Source organism: Pimephales promelas, chromosome 12, assembly GCF_988280905.1.
Source record: "Pimephales promelas chromosome 12, fPimPro1.hap1.1, whole genome shotgun sequence".
NCBI classification, from domain to species: Eukaryota; Metazoa; Chordata; class Actinopteri; order Cypriniformes; family Leuciscidae; genus Pimephales; species Pimephales promelas.
In genome coordinates, this window is record NC_142780.1 from 13,933,540 (window position 1) to 13,957,045 (window position 23,506).

At 35.3% G+C, this 23,506-nt stretch overlaps 1 protein-coding gene across 2 annotated transcripts; it reads right to left on the minus strand.

Moving 5' to 3' along the window:
- Positions 1 to 6,268: 6,268 nt before the first annotated feature.
- Positions 6,269 to 13,799, minus strand: ecm1b (extracellular matrix protein 1b). 2 transcript variants are annotated; one of them, XM_039694436.2, is made up of 7 exons: positions 13,573 to 13,799; positions 13,175 to 13,225; positions 10,993 to 11,031; positions 10,825 to 10,881; positions 10,664 to 10,729; positions 9,527 to 9,795; positions 6,269 to 7,115 (listed from the first exon to the last, which is right to left on the minus strand). In XM_039694436.2, exons 1-7 carry the CDS (start codon positions 13,640 to 13,642, stop codon positions 6,897 to 6,899), a joined length of 771 nt encoding a protein of 256 aa, XP_039550370.2. In that variant the 5' UTR covers positions 13,643 to 13,799; the 3' UTR covers positions 6,269 to 6,896. The 2 variants fall into 2 exon arrangements, with proteins under 2 accessions (XP_039550370.2, XP_039550371.2); XM_039694437.2 differs by having other exon boundaries at positions 10,993 to 11,028; positions 13,573 to 13,774.
- Between the last annotated feature and the right edge of the window lie 9,707 nt (positions 13,800 to 23,506).

The window sequence follows — 23,506 nt, forward strand, 5'->3', positions numbered from 1 at the left end:
AAATAGAATATATGCATATTAAAAGAAATCAACAAAAAATGCAACAGGTTTGGTTCAACTCAAGTTCACATAGGCTATTGAAATGTGTGCACTCTGTATTAAACTGATCCACTTTCACAATATCACAGTATTTATATTAAAAGAAATAAAGAAAAAATGGAACAGTTGTGGTTCAACTCAAGTTTACATATATTGAAATGTATGCACTCTGTATTAAACTGATCCACATTCACATCAGGGATTCTGTCTGACTGTGGGACTTTTCACACGGTTGAAACTGAGGGGGCATTTCTTCCTCACACTATATTTGACTTGATTTTGCCTTGCCAATATATCGCAAGAGCAGTTTTGTGGCATATTTGGCACGGCCTTTGATCATGGCTTCACAACAATGAGGCTTCACCAGCTCCTTTTTACACATTTCATTCATTTGGCTGTCAAGAATAGACAGTTTTAAAGGCAGCGAGCCAAGGACAAGAGCCAAGGGCATTTTTGATGAGATTATTCTTATTCGTTTGCGTCAAAATTGGCTGTTTACAATTGATTTATCTAACAAATTTGTTTTTGTTTTTTTTATCACACACACATAGGCTACACTAAGAAAATCAACCCAAAAGCTCTATGCATGTATCTCCTGTAACACTAGAGGGCAGCACCGTTCAACCATTTCATCTACTGAGAACCTGCTGAGAACGGAAACCCTTCCTGTGGATGATAAATTAGATTTGAGTGCTTAATTCTTGAAATATTTTCCAATGCCAACAGTTTGCTGCATGTTGGTAAAACCAAAATTGAGCTGTCTTAGGACGAAATCAAAAACGTTCTACAATTAAATCCAGACTTTTAGTTGTATAGTCTATCTTTTGATTTGTATTTTCTTTCTCCTTGAACCAATGTTTTGCTGTGGATAACAGTGTAGGTAATCACTAATCACACGCTGAGGTTATTTTCAGATGTCCTTGTTTTGACCAGCATTCATGGTCACAGATATATGAAAGGAAACAGATAAATATAAACATAGATAATAAAAGCACAAAAACAACAGTATCGTCTCATTTCTTCTATATTAAGAAACACAATGGCATGTTACTTAACAAAACCTAAATGTATGTTATTTTCACAGTAGCCTATAAAACACTGTTTAAGTACAAACAGAATTTCAGAGCTTATCCAGTTTATTATTATTATTATTATTATTATTATTATTATTAAATTAATGCTTTTATTTAGCAAGGCTGCATTAAATTGACCAAAGGTAATCGTGAAAAGACTATCCAAACAAAAACAAAAAAATTCACAACAATATTAAGCAACACAACTGTTTTCAACACTGATAGTTCTTGAGCAACAAAACAGCATATTATAATGATTTTTGAAGGATCATGTGACATTTTTTGTACAAAGAACTGAGTCTTCTAACAAATCTCTCATATAGCTCTATTGTTTTCAGCATAAAATCTGTGAGCGATTCAGTGGGCTAAATAGCAATTTTAATTGTTGAGAAATTACTTTTTGTATGTCTGGATCCAAACATGCTCGTCATCTGTTGATCAAAAAAATGCCCATTATCGTGCACTATAAACTTTTGATTGAGTTTTATTTTGAAACTTTCAGGAGGGTGTAGCAGTACTCATTTTTGCAACACAACATTTGATCCCTTTGATTAGAAAATCTTATTTCCCTGATTAATATTGGCATGCTTCTTTGATCAAGCAAACATCCTGGACCAATATGTCTTTAAGGAACCATAATATTGCTACATAAAGAGTAAATGCTGAATTGTACAGGGTGTGTAGCCTACTTATTTATTCTCCGTGAGTATCACACCATGGAAATTTGGGTTTGCAAATGAGAAAAAGGGAAAATGAACATAAAACGTACATACTGTTTACAGTACCTTTGAATTGAACAATTATCTGCAATTGTTTTCATGAGTTCAAAATAGTTGGGAATTAAAAATTGGGAATTAAACTGCTATTTTTAAAATAATTTATCTTCTTCACCTTCTTTTCAGCATAGTTTCGTTCACCCCTTTTCTCCTGACAGCATTGATTATACAGATCCTTCTCAATAAATTAGCATATTGTGATAAAGTTCATTATTTTCCATAACGTAATGATAAAAATTAAACTTTCATATATTTTAGATTCATTGCACACCAACTGAAATATTTCAGGTGTTTTATTGTTTTAAAACTGATGATTTTGAAAACCCAAAATTCCTATCTCAAAAAAATTAGCATATCATGAAAAGGTTCTCTAAATGAGCTATTAACCTAATCATCTGAATCAACTAATTAACTCTAAACACCTGCAAAAGATTCCTGAGGCTTTTAAAAACCCGCAATCCTCGGTAAGACTGCCTACCTGACTGTAACAGTTGTCCACAGGGCCATCATTGACACCCTCAAGCAAGAGGGTAGACACAGAAAGAAATTTCTGAACAAATAGGCTGTTCCCAGAGTGCTGTATCAAGGCACGTCTGTGGAAAGGAAAAAGTGTGGCAAAAAAACGCTGCACAACGAGAAGAGATGACCGGACCCTGAGGAAGATTGTGGAGAAGGACCGATTCCAGACCTTGGGGGACCTGCGAAAGCATTGGACTGAGTCTGGAGTAGAAACATCCAGAGCCGCCGTGCACAGGCGTGTGCAGGAAATGGGCTATAGGTGCCGCATTCCCCAGGTCAAGCCACTTTTGAACCAGAAACAGCGGCAGAAGCACCTGACCTGGGCTCAGTGGTTGCATGTCATTCAGAAATCAAGGTGCCAGAGTCTGGAGGAAGACCGGGGAGAAGGAAATGCCAAAATGCCCGAAGTCCAGTGTCAAGTACCCACAGTCAGTGATGGTCTGGGGTGCTGGTGTTGGTCCACTGTGTTTTATTAAGGGTAGGGTCAATGCAGCTAGCTGTCAGGAGATTTTGGAGCACTTCAATGCTTCCATCTGAAAAGCTTTATGGAGATGAAGATTTAATTTTTCAGAGAAAGTTGAGAGACGCAAGACCCAACACTCTGGATGAGCTTAAGGCTGCTATCGAACCATCCTGGGCCTCCATAACACCTCAGCAGTGCCACAGGCTGATCAGTCTCATCCCAAGACGTCATATAACTGACGTCTTGGGGCGTCTTGTGACCATACGTCAACATCCGCCTTCTTAGGGTACCCTTAAACGTCGGTTAGATGACGTTATCGGATACCCCCCTAAACCCACACCGTCACCTAACCGATGTTAAAGGTAACGCGTCAGTTGTATGATGGCCTGGGATCGTCATGTAGCCGACGTTTAAGGGTAGCCTACCCTAAAAAGGCGGATGTTGACGTATGGTCAAAAGACGTCCCAAGACGTATATGACTTCTTGGGATGAGACTGTGTTAGATTGCCTCCATGCCATGCCGCATTGAAGCAGTCATTTAAGGATTCCCGACCAAGTATTGAGTGCATAACTGAACATAATTATTTGAAGGTTGACTCCTTTTTTGTATTAAAAACACTTCTTTTATTGGTCGGATGAAATATGCTAATTTTTTGAGATAGGAATTTTGGGTTTTCATGGGCTGTATGCCAAAATCATCAGTATTAAAGAAATAAATGACCTTTCAGTTTGTAACTGTTTTCTTTATTTAACACGTAAAGAAAACATCTTAAAGATGTTTGTTTAAATTTTTGATTCAGTTTTATACTGTATGTTCTGTTGGTTGTACAAATACACGAATGTGTATTTGTTACATCACCACCTACAATAGCAAATTAGCTGTATAGGTGGTGGCTAATTGTCGCTGAGAATGACTCATTTATTTCTTTTTTAAAGTCTGAGACAAGACACTTTTTTTCTTTCCAAATTACAAAGCAAAACAAAAAACTCTGTATTTACTCTGTATTTATTTAAACTCGGTACTTTCTTTTGTTTAAATATTAATTATTTTTTTCTGTCAAAGAATCAATTGTTGCAATGGCCCAGTTATGACTGGTAGTGACAGACTTATTTATTGAAATAATTTTTTTAAATACAATACTTTTGAAAATAAGTTAAAATTGAAGTGTAATTTTTGTCAAATTACTTGCACAATAAATGAATTAATGTCGTCTTTAAAGAAACATGGGCCTGAAGTAGCATCATACATTAGCATATTATAATGTTGGAAATCTAGGTTTGTAAGAGTCACAATTTATAAGAATTTCAATTTGTTAAATGTAAACTTTTGTGTCTCATTCGAATGTCATGTGGATTGACTATAAAAAGAACATTGTATATTCCAATCTGTTAATAAATGTGAGTGAACTTTACTGAATTGTTATTGTACATTATTATTGTATTTTTTTTACATTATTATTGCATTAAAATAATGTTTTTTATACAATTTCATAAGATACTAGGGGATAAAAAAAAAACAGCTCATAGCATGAAAACAAGTTGTATTCAATGTTTTGACCAATTATTTTGTTGTCATTTGAAAGCCAATAATTTAAAAAAAAAAAAAACGATGTGCCAAATATGACCAGAAAGAGCCATCTATCATTTTATTTAGAAATAAATATAAGCTACATTCAACACTGTAGAAAATGATCGTGATTTTAACGGTAAAAGACGAAGAAAGTTTACTTACTATATATACGGTAAATAACTGTGATAGGTATATAACGGAACATTTAATGTAATTTTACAGTAAAATACCGTTATATGTATAAGAACAAGTCATTGAATTGTATTTACAGTGAAAAAAATTAAATTGACATTCCCACAATTCCCATATGTGACACTTCACATTTAATGTTTAATTTTTATTTTTTATAACTGTTTCTTCATAATTCTCCTTTTTCTAATCAGTTATGTACATTAGGGTTTTATATTATTTTCTTTTGTTAAATTAATGCTTATTCATTTTTGAGATGTTTTACCTTAAGGGCATCCAAGATGTAGGTGTCTTTGTTTCCACAGTATTTTCAATTTTGATATTTTTATGTGTGATGGGAATTTTACATTTATATTTTTTAGATGTGTTTCTTTTCTTTTGTGTTCTTTTGTGTGAAATGTATGTGTGCAGGTTTTGATCAAACGAGAGATAAGCAGAAAGGGTGTGAGGTCGAACAGCAGCTAAACACAGGAAACTTTAACGAAGATGTCATTGTCCTGTCTAGATAAATATATGGTTAACAAGAAAGCAATATCAACAGGTTTCCTTTTAAGGCTGCATAGGGGACAATCTTCTGCGAACCAGACGCAGCCACATACAATTATTTCCTGTGTTTAGGGTATATAACCTGGGCGAATAGGGACAAGCCTTCGCCTTCACATGTAGAAACCGTCTGTATGTTGAATGCCAATTTTATTTCTTGCAAGAAATAAAATGCATACTTATGACTTTCGAGATCTTCATTGTACTTTAATTATTATTTAAGATCTAGGTACAAACATTTCCACAACATAGGTCAAACCGTTCATGTCTGTCAGTGATATAATGCAGGTCTATGGTCACCACCTCAAAGAGCATGCACAGAGAAGTCCAAATTAAACAACATAAATACTGACAAACCGCTTGTTTCATGTCTTAGGCCATCAATGTGTACTTACATTTACAAGTCATTAAATCATGTTTAATTTGGACTTCTCTGTGCATGCTCTTTGAGGTGGTGACCATAGACCTCCATTATATGACTGATTGACAAGAACCTTTTTGACCTTAAAATATCAAAATTGAAAATACTGTGGAAACAAAGACACCTACATCTTGGATGCCCTTGAGATAAGCTAAAGCATATCAAAAATTAATTTCAAAGTGAACTATCCCTTTAATGTTTGTGTGAATGACACTGTGCAGCTCCTACTGTATATATTTATATTTTCCTGTTTGGCTTATGATTTTATTGATCATTTGAGTCTCATCACTGCTGTGATTGTTGGCTGTCAGTGTATTACAATGGAACGAAACAGATATTAATACATCAAAAGATCAGTAAATTAACATTATATCAGATAATAAAAAACGGCATATTGCTGTAAAATTACATACGGTTAAAAGTCTGTAAAACCTAAAATGTTGCTACCGTATTTTTAAATGTATATGTAATGTGCCACCTTACATTTTGCCATTATAGATAGAGCAGAAGAGAACTAACACTATTTCTACACTAATAGAAAAAAGTGCTAATTCTCAGTGTTGTAGAAATAATTTTGTCCTGTGTATTTTCATCATTTGATGTGACCATATATTATGTGGTGTAACCAATGTTGTCTTATCAGGATTTGAAGAATGACTAGTTCGGAGTCAGAGGTGTAATACTGAGTTATTTATTAAAATATAGTCCGTTTACATAGGGTGATAGTGAAGGGAGAAAAGAGAAGATGAGGAACACCTCCGCTTTCTTCAGGCATCTTTCATACTCTTCACTAGGAGTTTGTGTAATACATTATCAGCGTTACATAATCTGTAACCATACTTTCCCAGTCGATTTGCAAGAATATGCATGGACATCACCATATATGGCCTCTAAAGGCCTTTTCCGAGATGTCAAGGGTTCCAAGTACAACATAAACATCAATCAAACTTAGGCTATTACATTGACCAGTCTTAAAGTGGAACAAACAACACCAACATTCCACTTAAAATTTACTTTAACTTAAAATGTCATTTTTAAAAACATCATGGCTTACCAAAATATGCCAGAAAACAAATGCCAGAAATGTTTTCTAAACATAATACTGACACTAAAACCTCAAAATAAAATAAAAGAAATACAGAAAAAGTCATTAATAAAAATCACTGTTGTACTCAGTTTGTCTAAACTTGATTCACTCGGGTCACATTACAATCAGGTGAACAATTACCAAAGATGTTTTATTGATTTGTTAAATGCCCTTTAAAACCATGTTCTATGCCTTGAACCAAAAGCATTCTCCCATTCATTTTACCCCTTTGCAAGCGCTGGAGTTATATTTGAAGCCTCTGATCTTTCGAGGAGGACTGACATTTGAGACCCCGGGCGGGACGTCATATGAAGAATCTGACGCCTCGTTCTCAAAACATTTCCATCTGGCCTTCCCTCTCTTCTTGCAGCAGAAGTAGTGACTGGTCTTAATGGAGAATTCCTTAGTACAGTAGGTACACATACTTCTCTTCCACTGTAGTCAGAAATAAAGAAACAGCTTTAGTATAAATACAGTTAGTTACATTTACAACAACGCAGAGAAAAAGAGAGTGATTGCAACAGTCATGAGAGAATCAAACTCAAAGCTTGTCTTTGGCATTGGCCCGCTTCAAGGCTGCCAGCCAGATGTTTTGGATACTTTCTACCCAAAGACTAAATAGTAAGAGGAAAACAAGGAGAGATTTTAGCTAAAGATCGGCTAAATCATACATGAGAGCAGATATTTCCCTGATGGTGCACACACTGTAAAAAATATATATATATATTTTCTTGATTTGTAATCACAACATTTTTTCTTTTGTCAAATCAGCTTAATTTATGTAGTTCAGATAACTTATTATTTTGAGTTTCTGATGATTAAATCAATGTCCTTCTTTGTATTAACTCATTTTTTCCAGTTCAATCAACTTAAAATTTTAAGGCAACCAGGTTGTTAAACCAACAATATTTTTTACAGTGTATAAACACTTTTAGTACACTGCAAAAAAACACATTTTTTCTTTTGTCAAATCAACTTAAATAATTTATTTAGTTGAGATAACTTATTATTTTGAGTTTCTGATGATTAAATCAATCTCCTTTTTTGTATTAACTCACTTTTTCCAGTTCAATCAACTTAAAAATTGAAGGCAACCAGGTTACTTACTTATTAAGTTAAACCAACAATATTTTTTACAGTGTAGATGAGAGAAGAAACCGAGTCACGTAAAATTGCAGACAATGTCGATTACGAAGAAATTAAGTCTTTACAGGGATTGTTCATCCAAAAATGAAAATGTTATCATCACTTACTTACCCTCATGTTGTTCCAAACCTGTATGAACACAAATTAAGATATTTTAAAGAATCAGTCGACGGTAGCCATTGACTCTCATAGTAGGGAAAAAAATACTACAGAAGTCAAAGGCTAACATCAAGATTCTTTAAAATATCTGAATGTGTGTTCAACAGATCAGAAAGAAACTCGTACAGGTTTGGAACAACACGAGGGTGAGCAAATTATGACAACGTTTTCATTTTGGGGTGAACTATACCTTTAAATGATCGTCTCCCTCGATCTGGAACCTCTACTTTAGTAATGTGAGGAATCTGAAAGCTGTTAAAAACAGATGTGAGTGTAAAGAAACACTAAAACATTGCTGTTTGTTTTGTTGGTTCAAGAAGGGGCGATTTTGCAACATCATTTGGTGCTGGATCAATGACAATAACTAAAACTTTGAGGGAAAATGTAAGAAAGAGTTTGTTTATACCAAAACAGAGATGACATTCGTTCATCTTCAGAACAAATGAAGATCTTATTAATGAAATCTGAGAGCTTTCTGTCCGTGTCCACTGACAGCTACACAACTACCACTTCGACGCTTCAAAACGTTTATAAAGAGATTGTAAAACTAATCCATATATGAATTGAACGGTTAAGTCCAAACTTTTTAAAGAGACTTTAGATCTAAAGATCACTTTCTATGATGACTTCAGACTTTTATTATCCTATAAACATTCATCAACACACACATCAGTTGTGGTAAACAGAAGCGTGTTCGCTTGACCAATGAAGATTTGAGCTTCTGCGAGAATCAATGAGCTTCTGTTTATGTTTGCTGATCAGTCGTGCGTTTCCCGAAAGCATCGTTAGCCAACTATGGTCGCAAGTTCCGTCGTTATCAGCATAGTTCAACGAGTCGGTGTTTCTCGAAACCATCGTTCCGACGAACATTCGCAAACAGCATCGCAAAGTTGTGTGGTTTGAACAACAACTCTCGACCTGTGGTTAGACGCATCGTTTCTATATTGCATGACATTTGGAGGTAATAAATCCTTATCTTGAGCAAAATAAGTAAGCTGACATTCAGTACAACCGGTGCCTTTTATTTATAAAACATACAAATGTAATTTACGTCTTTTAGTTTGTCAAAAGATTTAAAGTACCGTGTTTGAAGAGTGCGCATGTGCGAACGTGTTCTACTATGTAAGAACGAGCCAAATATTGAGTAAAGCAGAACAACTGAGAACAATTAGAAATAGTCCTCAGGTGACATGTCTGTAATTTATATAAAACAAATCTAGCGTTAATTTGATCTTAAACAGTTTCATTGAAAGCCGTTATTATTCCACCACGTGCGAAACCAACGTGGTTGAAGGATACTTTGCGACAGTGGGTTTCGGGAAACAGTCGCGACTAGCTAGTTGATTTCTCCAACGATGCATTGTACTATGGTAGTGAAGCAGCAAGTTTTTTTTTAAATTTTCATCAATTTTTCATGCGAACCATGTCCCCCAATTTGAACTAAACTACCAGTGTGAAAGCACCCTAATTGTCTCAGTGCCTTTACTGACACCTACAGCAAACTTTAGAAGGTATAATAATAATAATGTTGAGAATCTCACCGCTTGTACAGCACAACAGATTTTCTCTGCTTCTGTTCCATTAATGCGACAGCAGACGCTGTACCAGGACTGGAGTTGATTGATAGCTTCAGCCTGTCGAACCGCATAGCTAAAGCCAGTTGAAGGAAGCATGTCCTTTGGGTACTTGACCGGAGCGTTACTAAATAGACAGATTTTGTTCAGGTTGCCTGCATTTGGAAAGGATGGGGGGAAATCAACCTCTGATCCGTTCACGGGACCCATGGAGCGAGGGCGAAACACTTGGTGACCTGAAGAGCAACAAGAACTATACATTATTGATCCAGTTTAGAGCTTCTTTAAAATGAATTACTGTTGAACAGCACTTTATATAAACATGCTCAACTTAAAGGAGAACTCTGGCGCAAAATGAACCTTTGGTCTAATAAAACATCGGTACCTAGTCAATCGTTCTCTGAGATTTGTTTTCATGATAATCGAATGTAAAGAGTTTTATTTCTAAAAACTGTTTTGCATATAATGCGAGTAATGGGGGCATATAATAAGTAGAAATAAATCTGTAGTTTATACAACTAACAAAGGCTCAAAACAGCCCCACACTAACACAGTAACATAATGAGGGTCCCTACATGCAAAACGAAGCATTGAGAACTTTGTAAGTGTACAGACCGTTTAATAAGAAGATATTTTATAAAGACAGTTCACTTAGTGTATACAGACAGGAGCCATCTTAGAAAAAAGTCTCGATAAGTCGATCGCCGAACGCCGTTCATACAGTTCGCTGAACTTCATACAGTTCAGATCACTCAGCACGACATTCGTGGTTTGACTAGTCGTGACTGTTTTCCAAGATGGCTCCTGTTCTGCATGCAGGGACCCTCATTATGTTACTGTGTTAGTGTGGGCTGTTTTGAGCCTTGTTAGTGGTATTAACTAGCGATTTCTTTTTACTTATTATATATGCCCCCATTACTCGCATTATATGCTAAACAGTTTTAGAGATAAAACTTTTTACATTCGATTATCATGAAAACAAATCTTAGAGAACGATTGACTAAGTACGGATGTTTTATTAGACCAAAGGTTCATTTTGCGCCGGAGTTCTCCTTTAAGACATTGGAAAACCGAAACACATAATAAGTTTGCATGCAACTGTACCTTTTGGGACATTCTCAGGGTGAAAGTTTGTGGCTTCTCTCTGGGTCATGTCTAAAGAGTCTGCAGCTAAATACGTACAAAGAAACACATGAAAGGATGTGGAAAACACCATAAAGTACAAATTAATTGACTTTCCATTCAAGAAAATGGAGATCACTCACCCATCACTTTGGAAAGGTTAGGGATGATTGGTCTCTGCATCATCAAAGTTTCCAGTTCTCAAATAAGAAATAGTTTAACGACTCAGTATTTGAAATTAAACCTAACCATGAGAAAAACAAACCAATCGATCGACAACATGTCAAGTTAATCACTGATCATGGACTTACCCTCAGGGGAAAGTGACAACTCTTTCTGAAGTAAATCTGCTAATAAACAGGGAAAGAAATAATGATCAGCTCCTGACACAACCATGGCTAATTATTAGTGAATAAAAAATAATGGGGAATATCTATGAGAAATCTGACAGTTGTGCATTTTGATTTAACAATATGCAGTTGGTGATATAATTATGTTTTTTCCGGTTATTTCCGGTCTTCAAATTTGATTGGACAAGCGCTAGGACATTTCTCTGCTTGGAACACAGACTAAAACAAATAGGAGATGGCAAAATCTCTAGTGCATCGATCTATGCGTATTAAAGGTGTCAAGTCAAACTGCGCAGCGTCGCTTCAAGTCGAACACACCTAATGATTTGTGTAAACACGTCACTGTTTATACATGGATAGTACATGACTAATAATAGACAATTCTCAGTAGATTTGAAACAGTAGATTTAGACAAATTTCTGTTGGTCAACGCAGCGGACCCACGTGACCAACGTGCTGTGCAATCTGCAGGGGGAAATCGTTCGCCCTTACGAAATTCCCAATTGTGCGGATTCCTATGAACTGATTGGTTTTCGCCCACGAATATTTGCAGAACAACGATGTGACCGCAGCGTACCTTAACAGACCAGCTTTCAATCTGTGCATTGTGCAAGTGGCGCAAAATAGTTTGACACTTTTTTGGAAATGAATGTACAAACCAGTTGAGCGATTTTTGTCCGATTGGTAAGTTACTAAATATTAATTACCACAAGTTAATTACTTCAATAATTTGCTCATTATTAACTGTGATATTACTATTGTATAAATCAATAATATACAATCATTGCCCAATTCACGAACATGCTTATATTTACAACAACACACTCTAGTGTTATTATCTATCTATCTGTAGCATATATATATATATATATATATATATATACACCGTACTCTCAGAAAGAAATGGTACAAAAGCTTTTACTTGGACGGTAACGTTACCCTTTAAAAAGGTTCTACCATTAGGTATTAATATGTACACTTTTGGTACAAAAGTACCACCCCAGTGACTGCTTTTATACCATTTTTTCTGAGAGTACTGTATATATATATATACACTACCGGTCAAAATAATTTAGATCAGTAAGATTTTTTATGTTTTTAAATGAAGTCTCTTCTGCTCACCAAGGCTGCTTTATTTGATGGAAAACAAAAAAATGACAAACAGTAATATTGTGAAATATTATGACAATTTAAAATGACTGTTTTCTATTTTAATATATTTTAAAATGAAATCTGAAAGCTGAATTTTCAACATCATTACTGTTGCTGATTACACATCGGTTTTCAGTGTCACGTGATCCTTCAGAAATCATTCTAAATGCTGATTTTATGCTCAAAAAACATATATTATTATTTTCAATGTTGAAAACAGTCGTGTACCATTTTTTCCCCCCAAAGTCTATGATGAATAGAAAGGTAAAAAGAACAGCATTTATTTAAAATATAATCTTTATAAACATTATACATGTCTTTACTGAAACGTTTGATCAATTTAACTCATCCCTGATGAATAAAAGTATTTTCTAATTTCTTTCCCCCAAAAATAAAAAAATAAATTCTTACTGACCCCAAACTTTTGAATGGTAGGGATTAATGTTACAAAAGCTTTCCATTTCAGATCAATTCTGTTCTTTTGAACTTTCTATTCATCAAAGAGTCCTGAAATAAAAATGTAAAAAATTGTTTTCAACATGGATAATAATCATAATTGTTTCTTGAGCATCATATTATAATAATTTCTGTAGGATCATGTGACACTGAAGACTGGAGTAATGATGCTGTAAATTCAGCTTTGATCACAGGAATAAATTACACTTCACTATATATAGAAAACCGCTGTTTTAAATTGTAATAATATTTCACAATATTACTGGGTTTTTTTTTTTGTTGTTGTTTATTTTGTTTTTTGTATTTTTTTATCAAATAATTGCAGCCTTGGTGAGCAGAAGAGACTTTTAAAAACAAACAAACAAACAAAAAAAATCTTACTGATCTTAAACTTTTGACCAGTATGTGTGTGTATTTGGTACAAAAGCAATGATAGACGGCACCCTTTAAAAACCATCTATAGGCTATACAGCCTGTAAGGTACAAAGGGTGGCAGCTTTGGTGGTCTAAAACCAAAATTATAATCTAAACAGACCTTCATCAACCACAATATCAGTAACTTCCCTTTGGACCGCCAGGGCAGGGTCTAGAAAAGTAGGACACATTGGTATTAGACATAGAAAATAAATAAATAAATAAAAACTTGCACAAGAACCAGCATCTGCACGCATAGGCTACATGTTACTCTGGTATCCATGGAACAAACATGGTCAAAAACAAGCATTGCCTTACAAAACATGATATAAACAACTAAATGTTTACTATCGTGAACGCCCAACACAATTCCTTCTCTTACTGTAAATTCTGGTCATATTAACGTTATATCGGCTAGCTAATATTCAAGAGTGAAATTTTTGAGCTTTATAGCCTATTAAGTGCAAACAACAAAAAAACACTAGATAAATTAGCCATGGGCTAAAAAGTTGCATTTACCTTCCGATGCTTCGCACAGAATAGCGAGTAAAAGCGTCCAATAAAGTCCCACGGCGCGTGAAGAGCTCATGTTGGTGATGTCGTGAATCCCGCTGCGCTGACTCCTTGTCCCGTTCCACTCCTGCGCTTTTAAAGGCAAACTTCCTTATAGGAGCCAAGACGAGTCGAGGTCAGGAGGCGGACCATCCAACACAGTCTCATGACACACTTCAGCTCAGCTGCCTGCCTTCACATAAGTTCGTCAGTGGTAGCTTACGTGCCCGTCTCTATCAACCAACAAATCACACGAGGACGAAAGGGTGTTAAACGTCATAAGTTAACACACTCATGTCCATGTAATTTCCTTTCCCAAAATCTGAAACTGCTAACACATTAAAACACGAGTTGATTTTCCAGAAATTGAGTAGGCTAGGCTATAGTTCAAAGTTTCTTCGTTTTATTTTTTAAAAAGACCGATAATCCATAATCAGCTAAAATGAAACTGAAACACATTAAAATACCTTCATTTTAGGCTATTTGATTTTATTGTGTAGCCTATTAATTTTATTTTATTTACTTTAAAAAAAAGTAGGCCTAGGCTATAGCCCCTTCTATTGTTTGGATAACAGAAATGTCCAAAATTATTTAAAAAAAAATATATATGTAGTGGTTTTTATTAACAAAAATGGATTCTTCCAATAAAGCAAAGTAAACATTAGCGCTCAACTTGGACCTTTTTCACAATTCACATCTGTCACAGCTTGTCTGATCTCCTCTCTCTACAATAGGTTCTGGAGTCTGCTTTTTCATGGCCACTGTAACTGACCCTCTCCTTGCACCGCCAGTCCAATTGTGCCCGAAAGATGAAAAATGTATAGGTAAGAAGACAAGGCACATCCAGTATTTGGGAATAATGTGAGTTACATACTTGTTCCAAGTAATTAACCCCTTAACTGTCACCGTCCCGGTACCGGGACGCCTAACTTTACTTCACTATTTCTATTAAATCATAATCTAATTATGACAAATAATATATTTTTGGAAAGGTCTAAGACTTCTAATTAAATATTCGACCCCTGTTTTGTGTTAAAAATTATGTAGGAAGAGTAATTAATGAATTTATGACAAGAGTGCACCTAAAAAAATCTACATCATAACAGGAGGTCTGACCTTTGTCACAAAAAGTTGATGCACCCACTTTTAATCATTGAAACTTCTGTTTTTATGCTAAAAGTTCATAATAAAACATATAATCTAGTATTTTTCAATAAAAAATAAAAAGTATAGTATAAAATTATCCTCTAAAAATGATAAGATATATGTATATATTATCCTCTAAAATATAATAATATTTTTTATCGCCTTTTTTTATTATATCACACATTTTAGTAGTTATCATAAATTAGGTATCATTTGAAAGCTTATAAACTCAGAATTCATCCTGTGAAAACCATTTTATAATTGAACGTTGCGTTACCATAGAAACGGTACTTATTTTATGAGGCTCCTCCCCTTTTGGGCATCCTTATTTTTCATAATTTATGATCAAAACCTTTATTAATCTTGACAAAACACATATTTTCAGAAAGGTCTGATCTCATTTCAAATTTTGTGACAAAATTGATATTTGGACAGAAATGTATTAATGTACACAACTAAATTCAATGGAATTCAATGGCACCCGGTGGCTATTTTTGGTACTACGCCTAAACAAAATCTCATGGGAACTTCAATTTTTTGTGATATCAACTTCAAATTTGGAACATAACTTGGTTAGATTTATGGCTTTGATTTTATAGTAATTTTAGAGTAAAAATATTTTGTAAAATATATATATTTTATATAAAATAAAAATATATAGTACAGTATATTTGATTTACTGTGAATTAAAACTTCCATAACTTTTTCATACTTTCAGTTTTCACTTCAGCAATAATCTGCTGAGTGTTTTCTTTAAAACAAGACCAAACTTGGGTATATATTCCAAGGCATTCTTAAATTACAACCATTTAAGTGTGAATAGAGCATTTAACCCCCATTCTCAAAAAAAAGGGGGGGGGGGGTGACAGTTAAGGGGTTAAAGTACCACATTACTTTTATATTATTTAAAATAAGGTGCATTTCACTTTTGGTGCAAGGGCCTTTACATTGGGCAGAAATATAACTTTAGGCAGTAAGAAAAAGTAACACAAAAGTAACATAGCATTAACTTCCATAAATGTAACTTGCAATTAGTTTATTTTTCAAGGAGTAAACAATATTGTAACACACATTTTAAAGTAACTTTCCAATGTTCGTGTCACATCTAGTGAGATAACTCAACCCGATCTCACGGGAATTTGTACAAATTTTACGAGGTGACTAATTCGTAACAATTCGTACGACCTCATTTGTACGAATTAGTATGATTTTTGCTAAATTGTACATATTTTACGAATTGGCCAATTCGTATGAATTCGTACGAATGACCTACCCCTGACCCTGCCCATTAACCTACCCATCACGTGGGTTTAGACAAATCGTACGAATTTGTACGAATGAGGTCGTACGAATTAGCCACTTTTTAATCACTCGTACGAATTGGTCGTGAGATAGCGTAGGATAACTTCATGATTTATTTTTAAAGCAGCGTATCCTTTGCTGCCAATGATATCCCACAATCCCGTGTGTTGCATGCCGTGCCCATGACAGTTACGTTTAAAAGCAAAAATAAAAGTTGGCATCTGAAAGTTAGGCTCACCCCTCTATACCCCCAAGCCAACATACATGTAGACAATACCCGGTGTACATCTAGCCCTGCTCTCCCTATTGGTCATCATCCACCTCACACCTCACAAAAATTAATTTGTTGAGTCTAGTTCACAGACACAAGCCTTTTCCCGTACCAGGGTTGGGTTGTCATATCTTGAATGCATTCTAGGTGGTGTGATGATGTGATGGGTTAAGTCTTGAAATCCTGTCTAACAAGTTCGTCATTCTTATTTGAACCGAACTTCTGAACATTGTGAAATAACTTTTTATTATACAGTATATGCATAGATATGTTATAACTGGTTTAATCTCAGATATTCTGTTTTAATATTCCCTATTTGAAGAGATTTGCCAACAGCCAATAAACAAAACACTAAAATCAATATCTCTTAAAGGTGTGATGTGTAATATTTCTGAGGATCTATTGACAGAAATGCAATACAAGATCCTTATGTTCAGTGATGTAGTATAAACACCTTACTCAATGAACCGTTATGTTTTTATTACCTTAGAATAAGACATTTATATCTACATATAAGCATGTTTCGTTCATACCTTAAAAGAGAAGCCGCAGAAAGCTAGAAGCTAGCCATAAACACCGTGAGTAGTGACTTTTCCCTTGTCAGTGGTGTAATTTGACCTTTCGCCAGCCCCAAAACGGCCATTGTCCAATCACACATCATAGCAACCGTTACTATGTGAGCTGCTCCGTCAAACGGCTCCAAGCAAGATGGTGAAGCGGTGCGGAAGATACCCCGAGAGATTGTCTGGAGAAGGTGTGTTTTTTTTTTCCCTTTCCAAAGCCAAAAACACAACGTGAGCGGTGCCTGAAATGTATTAAACAGTGTGGACGGCCCCAATCCCAGTTAAATGTGTCGATCAAGAGTATTCACACAGGAATTACATTTTCTAAAGGGTTGTTGTTAACATACCATGATATTCTCGGGGACAATTAGCAGCAATCAGTTAGCAGTGCAGCAACGTAGACTACAGTTTAGAGGAGTGCACGCGCGCAACGGGGAAAGCATGAAGCTTACTTGACAACATCAGTTCACATATCAATCAATATCGTAACGAATAGAAATAACCTTGAATAATGTATGGTTCTCTGCTTATTTCCGTCTCTTATGCATAACGTTAGTTACTTTTTAAACGCGAAAATCGCATTGAGCATGATGCGCAAGCGGTTGCTGTGTGGTAATGAACAACCTTGTTAAAAGCGAATGTGTACTCCTGTATCGGCGGCAAACTTACTAAATATGCAGCGCAAGTTATATATTTCTAACTCCAAACAATTAGCCACTGAACCAGTTTATAAAATCTTCAAGGCTGTGCTGGTTGCATTTGAGGTAGCATGGTCATTTTTCTGATTTTGCTTGAGACCGGTAAGCATTAGCCTCAATAGTAGACGTGTCTCCTTCATTTCTTATTTTTATATTTTGAATAAATCCCTCCACCGCATACTGTAACCCGTTTTGCCTCGATCTGGATGATATCGCGGAGGTATTGCTCCAAAAAAGGTCACTGACACGCACGGGAATACCCTTTGCCGTCATGGCAATCTGTTGCGCTGCTCGTGTTATACCATTTGTTTGACGGAGGTATAGCAACAGTAACTAAGGGGGGGCGGGGCTCGGCGAAAGGCTAATTATGTAGTTGGATTGTTTCATGTTACTTAGTTCTTCTCCCTCGCTGTGTTATGGCTTTGTTATGTGGGGATAAATGTGCTGGTTACATTCAGTACTGTAAAACAGCAACGTTACAGGAGTCACCAACCCGTCGATCGCGGTCGACAAGTTGATCTTGGAAGCATTTAAGTCGATCGCGAAGAGTTTTCAAAACCATAGAAAAAAACACAATATTTGTATTCATTATTATTTATTAATTTGTGTGTAGTAAATGGTGTCTAGGGGATGCGGAGGCGCGCGTGCACTGATACAATCACATTTTTGCCGCACGCACCTTCGGGCTCATGTGTCGAGTTCGAGTTAGCCCGTTCTCATCCCATTTTGACCATACGGCAACATCCGACGTTTTAGGGTACCTTTTAACGTCAGTAGATGACGCTATCTAATCCTAACCCTACCCCAGACCTAAACCTACCCACGTCATCTAACTTACGCTAAAGGTAAAGCGTCAGTTGGATGACGCCCTAGGATCGTCACCTAACTGACGTTAAAGGGTACCCTAAAACGTCAAATGTTGACGTATGGTCAAAAGCGTCAGTTATATGACGTCTTGAGATGAGAATGTGTTGGTCAAGTATAAATAATGCTTTACGCTTTAAACAGTTCAGCCACAGTAACAGCTCATATTAGCCAGCTAAACTTTTACTACCATGTTAGAAAATATATATAGTTGCATATTTTGATGTGGTTCTTCTCCCAAGCTGTATTATGGTTTTGCTCAGCCCGTTCTCATCCCAAGGCAGCATATACTGACACTTTTGACAATGCGTATACATCTAACGCGCATGGCACCCTTCAGCGTCAATATGAGACGCAGATATGGGCCAGAAGGCGCCTCCTAGTGGTCTAATCCTAACCCTACCACAGACCTAAACCTACCCATAACCGAAGCGTGTTATATTGATGCTAAAGGGTGCCATGTGTGTTGGATGTATACACATTGTCAAAAGCGTCACTATATGACGCCCTAGGATTATAATGCGTTGGTTTGCTATGTGGGGAGAAATGTTCTGGTTACGTTTGGTTACGAGTCAATCAGCTGATTACTATTATTATATTATATTAAGACACTTGATCCTGAGCTCACTATGTCTTTGTAAACTTTATCCATGATGTGGTTTATAATGGACTGTGGTTCAGAAACAGTGATAATGGTACACATTCTTGGCTTACTCTGGCTACTCTCTGCTGTCTCAGACGACGATATGTTTGTCCCGTTTTAGCCACCGTAGCCTCTTCGAAAGGGAGGGGCGAACAGTGAGTGGTGCATTTATTTTAGTATAACTCTAAAACTTTCATTTTCAGGTCTTGGTACACACGCCTTTTTGCTGTGACATCTTTAGTGATTTTTAAGTAAATGTGAGAATATTTTGTATTGTTAGTAATATGTATAAACATGTACTGCGTTGAAGATTGATTATCCATTCTTATTTATTTATTTATTTATTTTTTGTTGAAAAATCATGTTACATTGTATCAAATATGATACGTCAAGTTTTGAGGAATGTTTATTGATTATTATTATTTGTACATTTCTTAATCATCCATGAATTGCATTGCGCTGTTTTCCATTACAAACTAGATTTCATCAAACTAAGCATTTAAATATTATCTTACTACATAGCATATTATTGGGAGTTATAGTTAACCGATATTAAAAAACGTATTTTAAAAGGTCTGCTACCTATAATCTCTTTGATTTACAACGAAAGCTATCAGAATTTCATCTTTCTTTTTGGCCATATAAATATCAGAAACTGCACCAAATTGCATATTTTTGCCCAGGTTGGGCCTATGAATAAAATGTAGGTGTTATTTCTCCTTTAATATGAGCTCCTATATAATATTATGAGCCATAAGGATGTATCAAATATGATATCTATTAAATGATACTCAACAAAAACACATATGTAATCTTTTTAGTAAGATTTTGTGTAAGGTTCTTTAAACTGTTCCATTGAAAAAAAAAATAGATTCAATAATTTCATACTGTATGTCAGGGTTTACAGGGTTAATGATTATAAAATGAATACATAATAATTGAGTCAGTCTATTGGCATCATATCAACTTGGTCAACAAGCTAGTATTATATTAAAGGAATACTTTGTTACTCTTATTCAAGTAATTATATGTTATTTAACATTTTCTTGAGTAGTTATGTTTTAAGTTCCAGTCTGTACAGTAGGCTACTCTATAACAAGGTCTGAATAAGAAATAATAATCATATTAATGAAGTCACATTATTATGTTTTGGCTGACAGGGATTTCTCAGATGTGGAAATGTGCAAAAGAAACATTGGATTCTCATAAATCTCAGAGCTGGCCCAGATTCAGTAATACATTACCTAACACAACATTGCTGATGGTAACAACCTAGTCACAGCAGTGATTGCCAGTCTGTGCTGGTATTTCTTATGTTGTTGAGTATTTCTGTGAGTCAGCCACTGCTTTGTTTCCCTTGGACACATCGTATCAATATAAACACAGTCGTGAGAATTATATGCAACACTGAGGGCCTGGGAAATAATCCAGTTTGGTCTGCTCAATATTCGATGCATTTTACATGTGGTAACAATTTTTATTAGATCAACAGACAGACAGAATAGATTTTTTTTGAATAGATATGAAAATGCACATTTCGAACTTTACAGTTTTTCTCCATTGGTTTGGCTCATTTCTTGAAACAGAAATTACATTGTAAAAATAACATGGACAAACCTCCAAACTGCTTGGCAATTGTTCACAACAGATTTGAATTTCTCATTCAGTTCATCAAATTGCAAATGTCTAAGTACATGCATGTCTCAATGTCTCAGTACCTCGTTGCAAAGTACAGGTAGCCTACATTTAGCACAATTTCCAAGTGAATAGATCTTGTTAACTGATTCTTCATTCTCAGTCTAATGGTTGTTCACTCCAAAACGTGTCAGCGTCATTTCATTGTATGAAATACACATGCACAATAGTCTGTTCAATTGTCAAAATTAGTCAAGAACATAATACCATGAATACCATATATGAATCCCTTGGAACATTTGATACATTTATTACAGCAATACAGAACTTGACTAATGAAGGATCTAACTCATATCAGATGACAAATCAAAGTCAAAGAGCTGCAATTAGTGCCTCCCATGTAAATCTATCTACTGTAATAATGTGGGTTTTACTGTAACATTTCAGTAAGTCTAGTCATTGATGATTTTCCCCTCCCCTTTCTGCAGAATATTGAACTTGTGGAGAACATAGAACATTCCTGTGTAATTGGAGGTGTGTCCATGTTGTTATATTCTGTATTTTCTTTTACCTCTGATGTATGGAAGTTACATTAGGTGTGTGAATGATAATGGTTACAATTCCTTGGCGGTATGAGTGCAATGTGTGATGTACTCTTACCCTAAAATCCACCCAAAAAAACCCCCCCAAAAATATTCAGATTTATACACAATTGTATTCTGTTAGCTAGACAAAAAACAGTACAGTAACTATTGTGAATGAAGGACTGGGCTAAGACTGAAAGGTGGACATTGGTGGATATTTCAATGGTCCTCTGCCATAGTGACAAAACATCTAAACATGTTGGCTTGCAGTGCTTACACAATGCCAAAGGGACTAAGCATTTTGGGGGCACTGACTATTTAAATGAGAAATAAATTTAGTTTTGCAACATGAGTGAATTGTTTTGGGAAAGGTATGAGCTTTTGCAAGTGAGCTATAGTGTTGTGCTGAACCGACTGTTTTGCCATATGATCTTAGAGTTTTGAATATGTTATTTCTGTTTCAAGAAATGAGCCAAACCAATCGAGAAAAACTGTAATGGTTGTAATTCAAGAATTCAAGCTTTGGAATATAGACGTAAGATTGTTCTCGTTTTAAAGAAGACGTTAGGCAGATATTTCTAGAAGTGAAATAAATTAATATGAATAATATTTGAATAATCTGAAGAACAGACAGATAGATAGAGACAGACACAGACAGACAGAGACAGATAGATAGATACAGATAGATGGACCGACAGACAGACAGACAGATAGATAGATAGATAGATAGATAGATAGATAGATAGATAGATAGATAGATAGATAGATAGATAGATAGATAGATAGATAGATAGATAGATAGATAGATAGATGATAGATAGATAGATAGATAGATAGATAGATAGATAGATAGATAGATAGATAGATAGATAGATAGATAGATAGATAGATAGATAGATAGATAGATAGATAGATAGATAGATAGACAGATAGATAGACAGACAGGTAGAGACAGACAGACAGATAGATAGATAGATAGATAGATAGATAGATAGATAGATAGATAGATAGACAGACAGACAGGTAGAGACAGACAGATAGATAGATACTGTAGATAGATACTGTAGGTAGGTAGATAGATAGATAGATAGATAGATAGATAGATAGATAGATAGATAGATAGATAGATAGATAGATAGATAGATAGATAGATAGATAGATAGATAGATAGATAGATAGATAGATACTGTAGATAGATAGATAGATAGATAGACAGACAGACAGAGACAGATAGACAGACAGATAGATAGATAGATAGATAGATAGATAGATAGATAGATAGATAGACAGAGACAGACAGATAGAGACAAACAGACAGAGACAGATAGACAGACAGAGACAGATAGATAGATAGATAGAGAGAGAGAGAGACAGACACACATACAGACAGACAGATAGATAGATAGACAGACAGAGACAGACAGATAGATAGATAGAGACAGATAGACAGACAGACAGATAGATAGATAGATGTACAGGCAGATGGACGGACGGACGGATAGATAGACGGATGGACATACAGACAGACAGATAGACAGACGAACGGACGGACAGAGACAGATAGATAGACGGACAGATAGATAGATAGATAGATAGATAGATAGATAGATAGATAGATAGATAGATAGATAGATAGATAGATAGATAGATAGATAGATAGATAGATAGATGTACAGGCAGATGGACGGACAGATAGACAGATGGACATACAGACAGACAGATAGACAGACGAACGGACGGACAGAGACAGATAGATAGACGGACAGATAGATAGATAGACGAACGAACAAACAGATAGATATGACACAAATGTAAATAAACATAGGGCTCTATGAAGCAAAACTGTATCAGTTTCTTGTGTCAGCAAGATGAGTCAGTTGAAAACAGAAATAAAAGATTGAAACTTTTAGTCTCTGAAGGGAAATGCCCATTACTTTTGGTAAATAGTTATTAATGTACTGGAAAATTAATTTACAAATTAAAATGTCAATTGAACGACATAATAAAAAAAATGTTGAGGGTTACAAATATTAGAAACTTTAGAAACTATAGAGAATCTAAAACCTACCATAACTGATTAAATCATAGTGCAATTCACCCGTGACTCAAGACTGAATAAGGCGGTGATTATACAACTAATATTTTACCCTGACCCTAATCTGTCTACATATAATGGGAGTTCAATGATACATTAC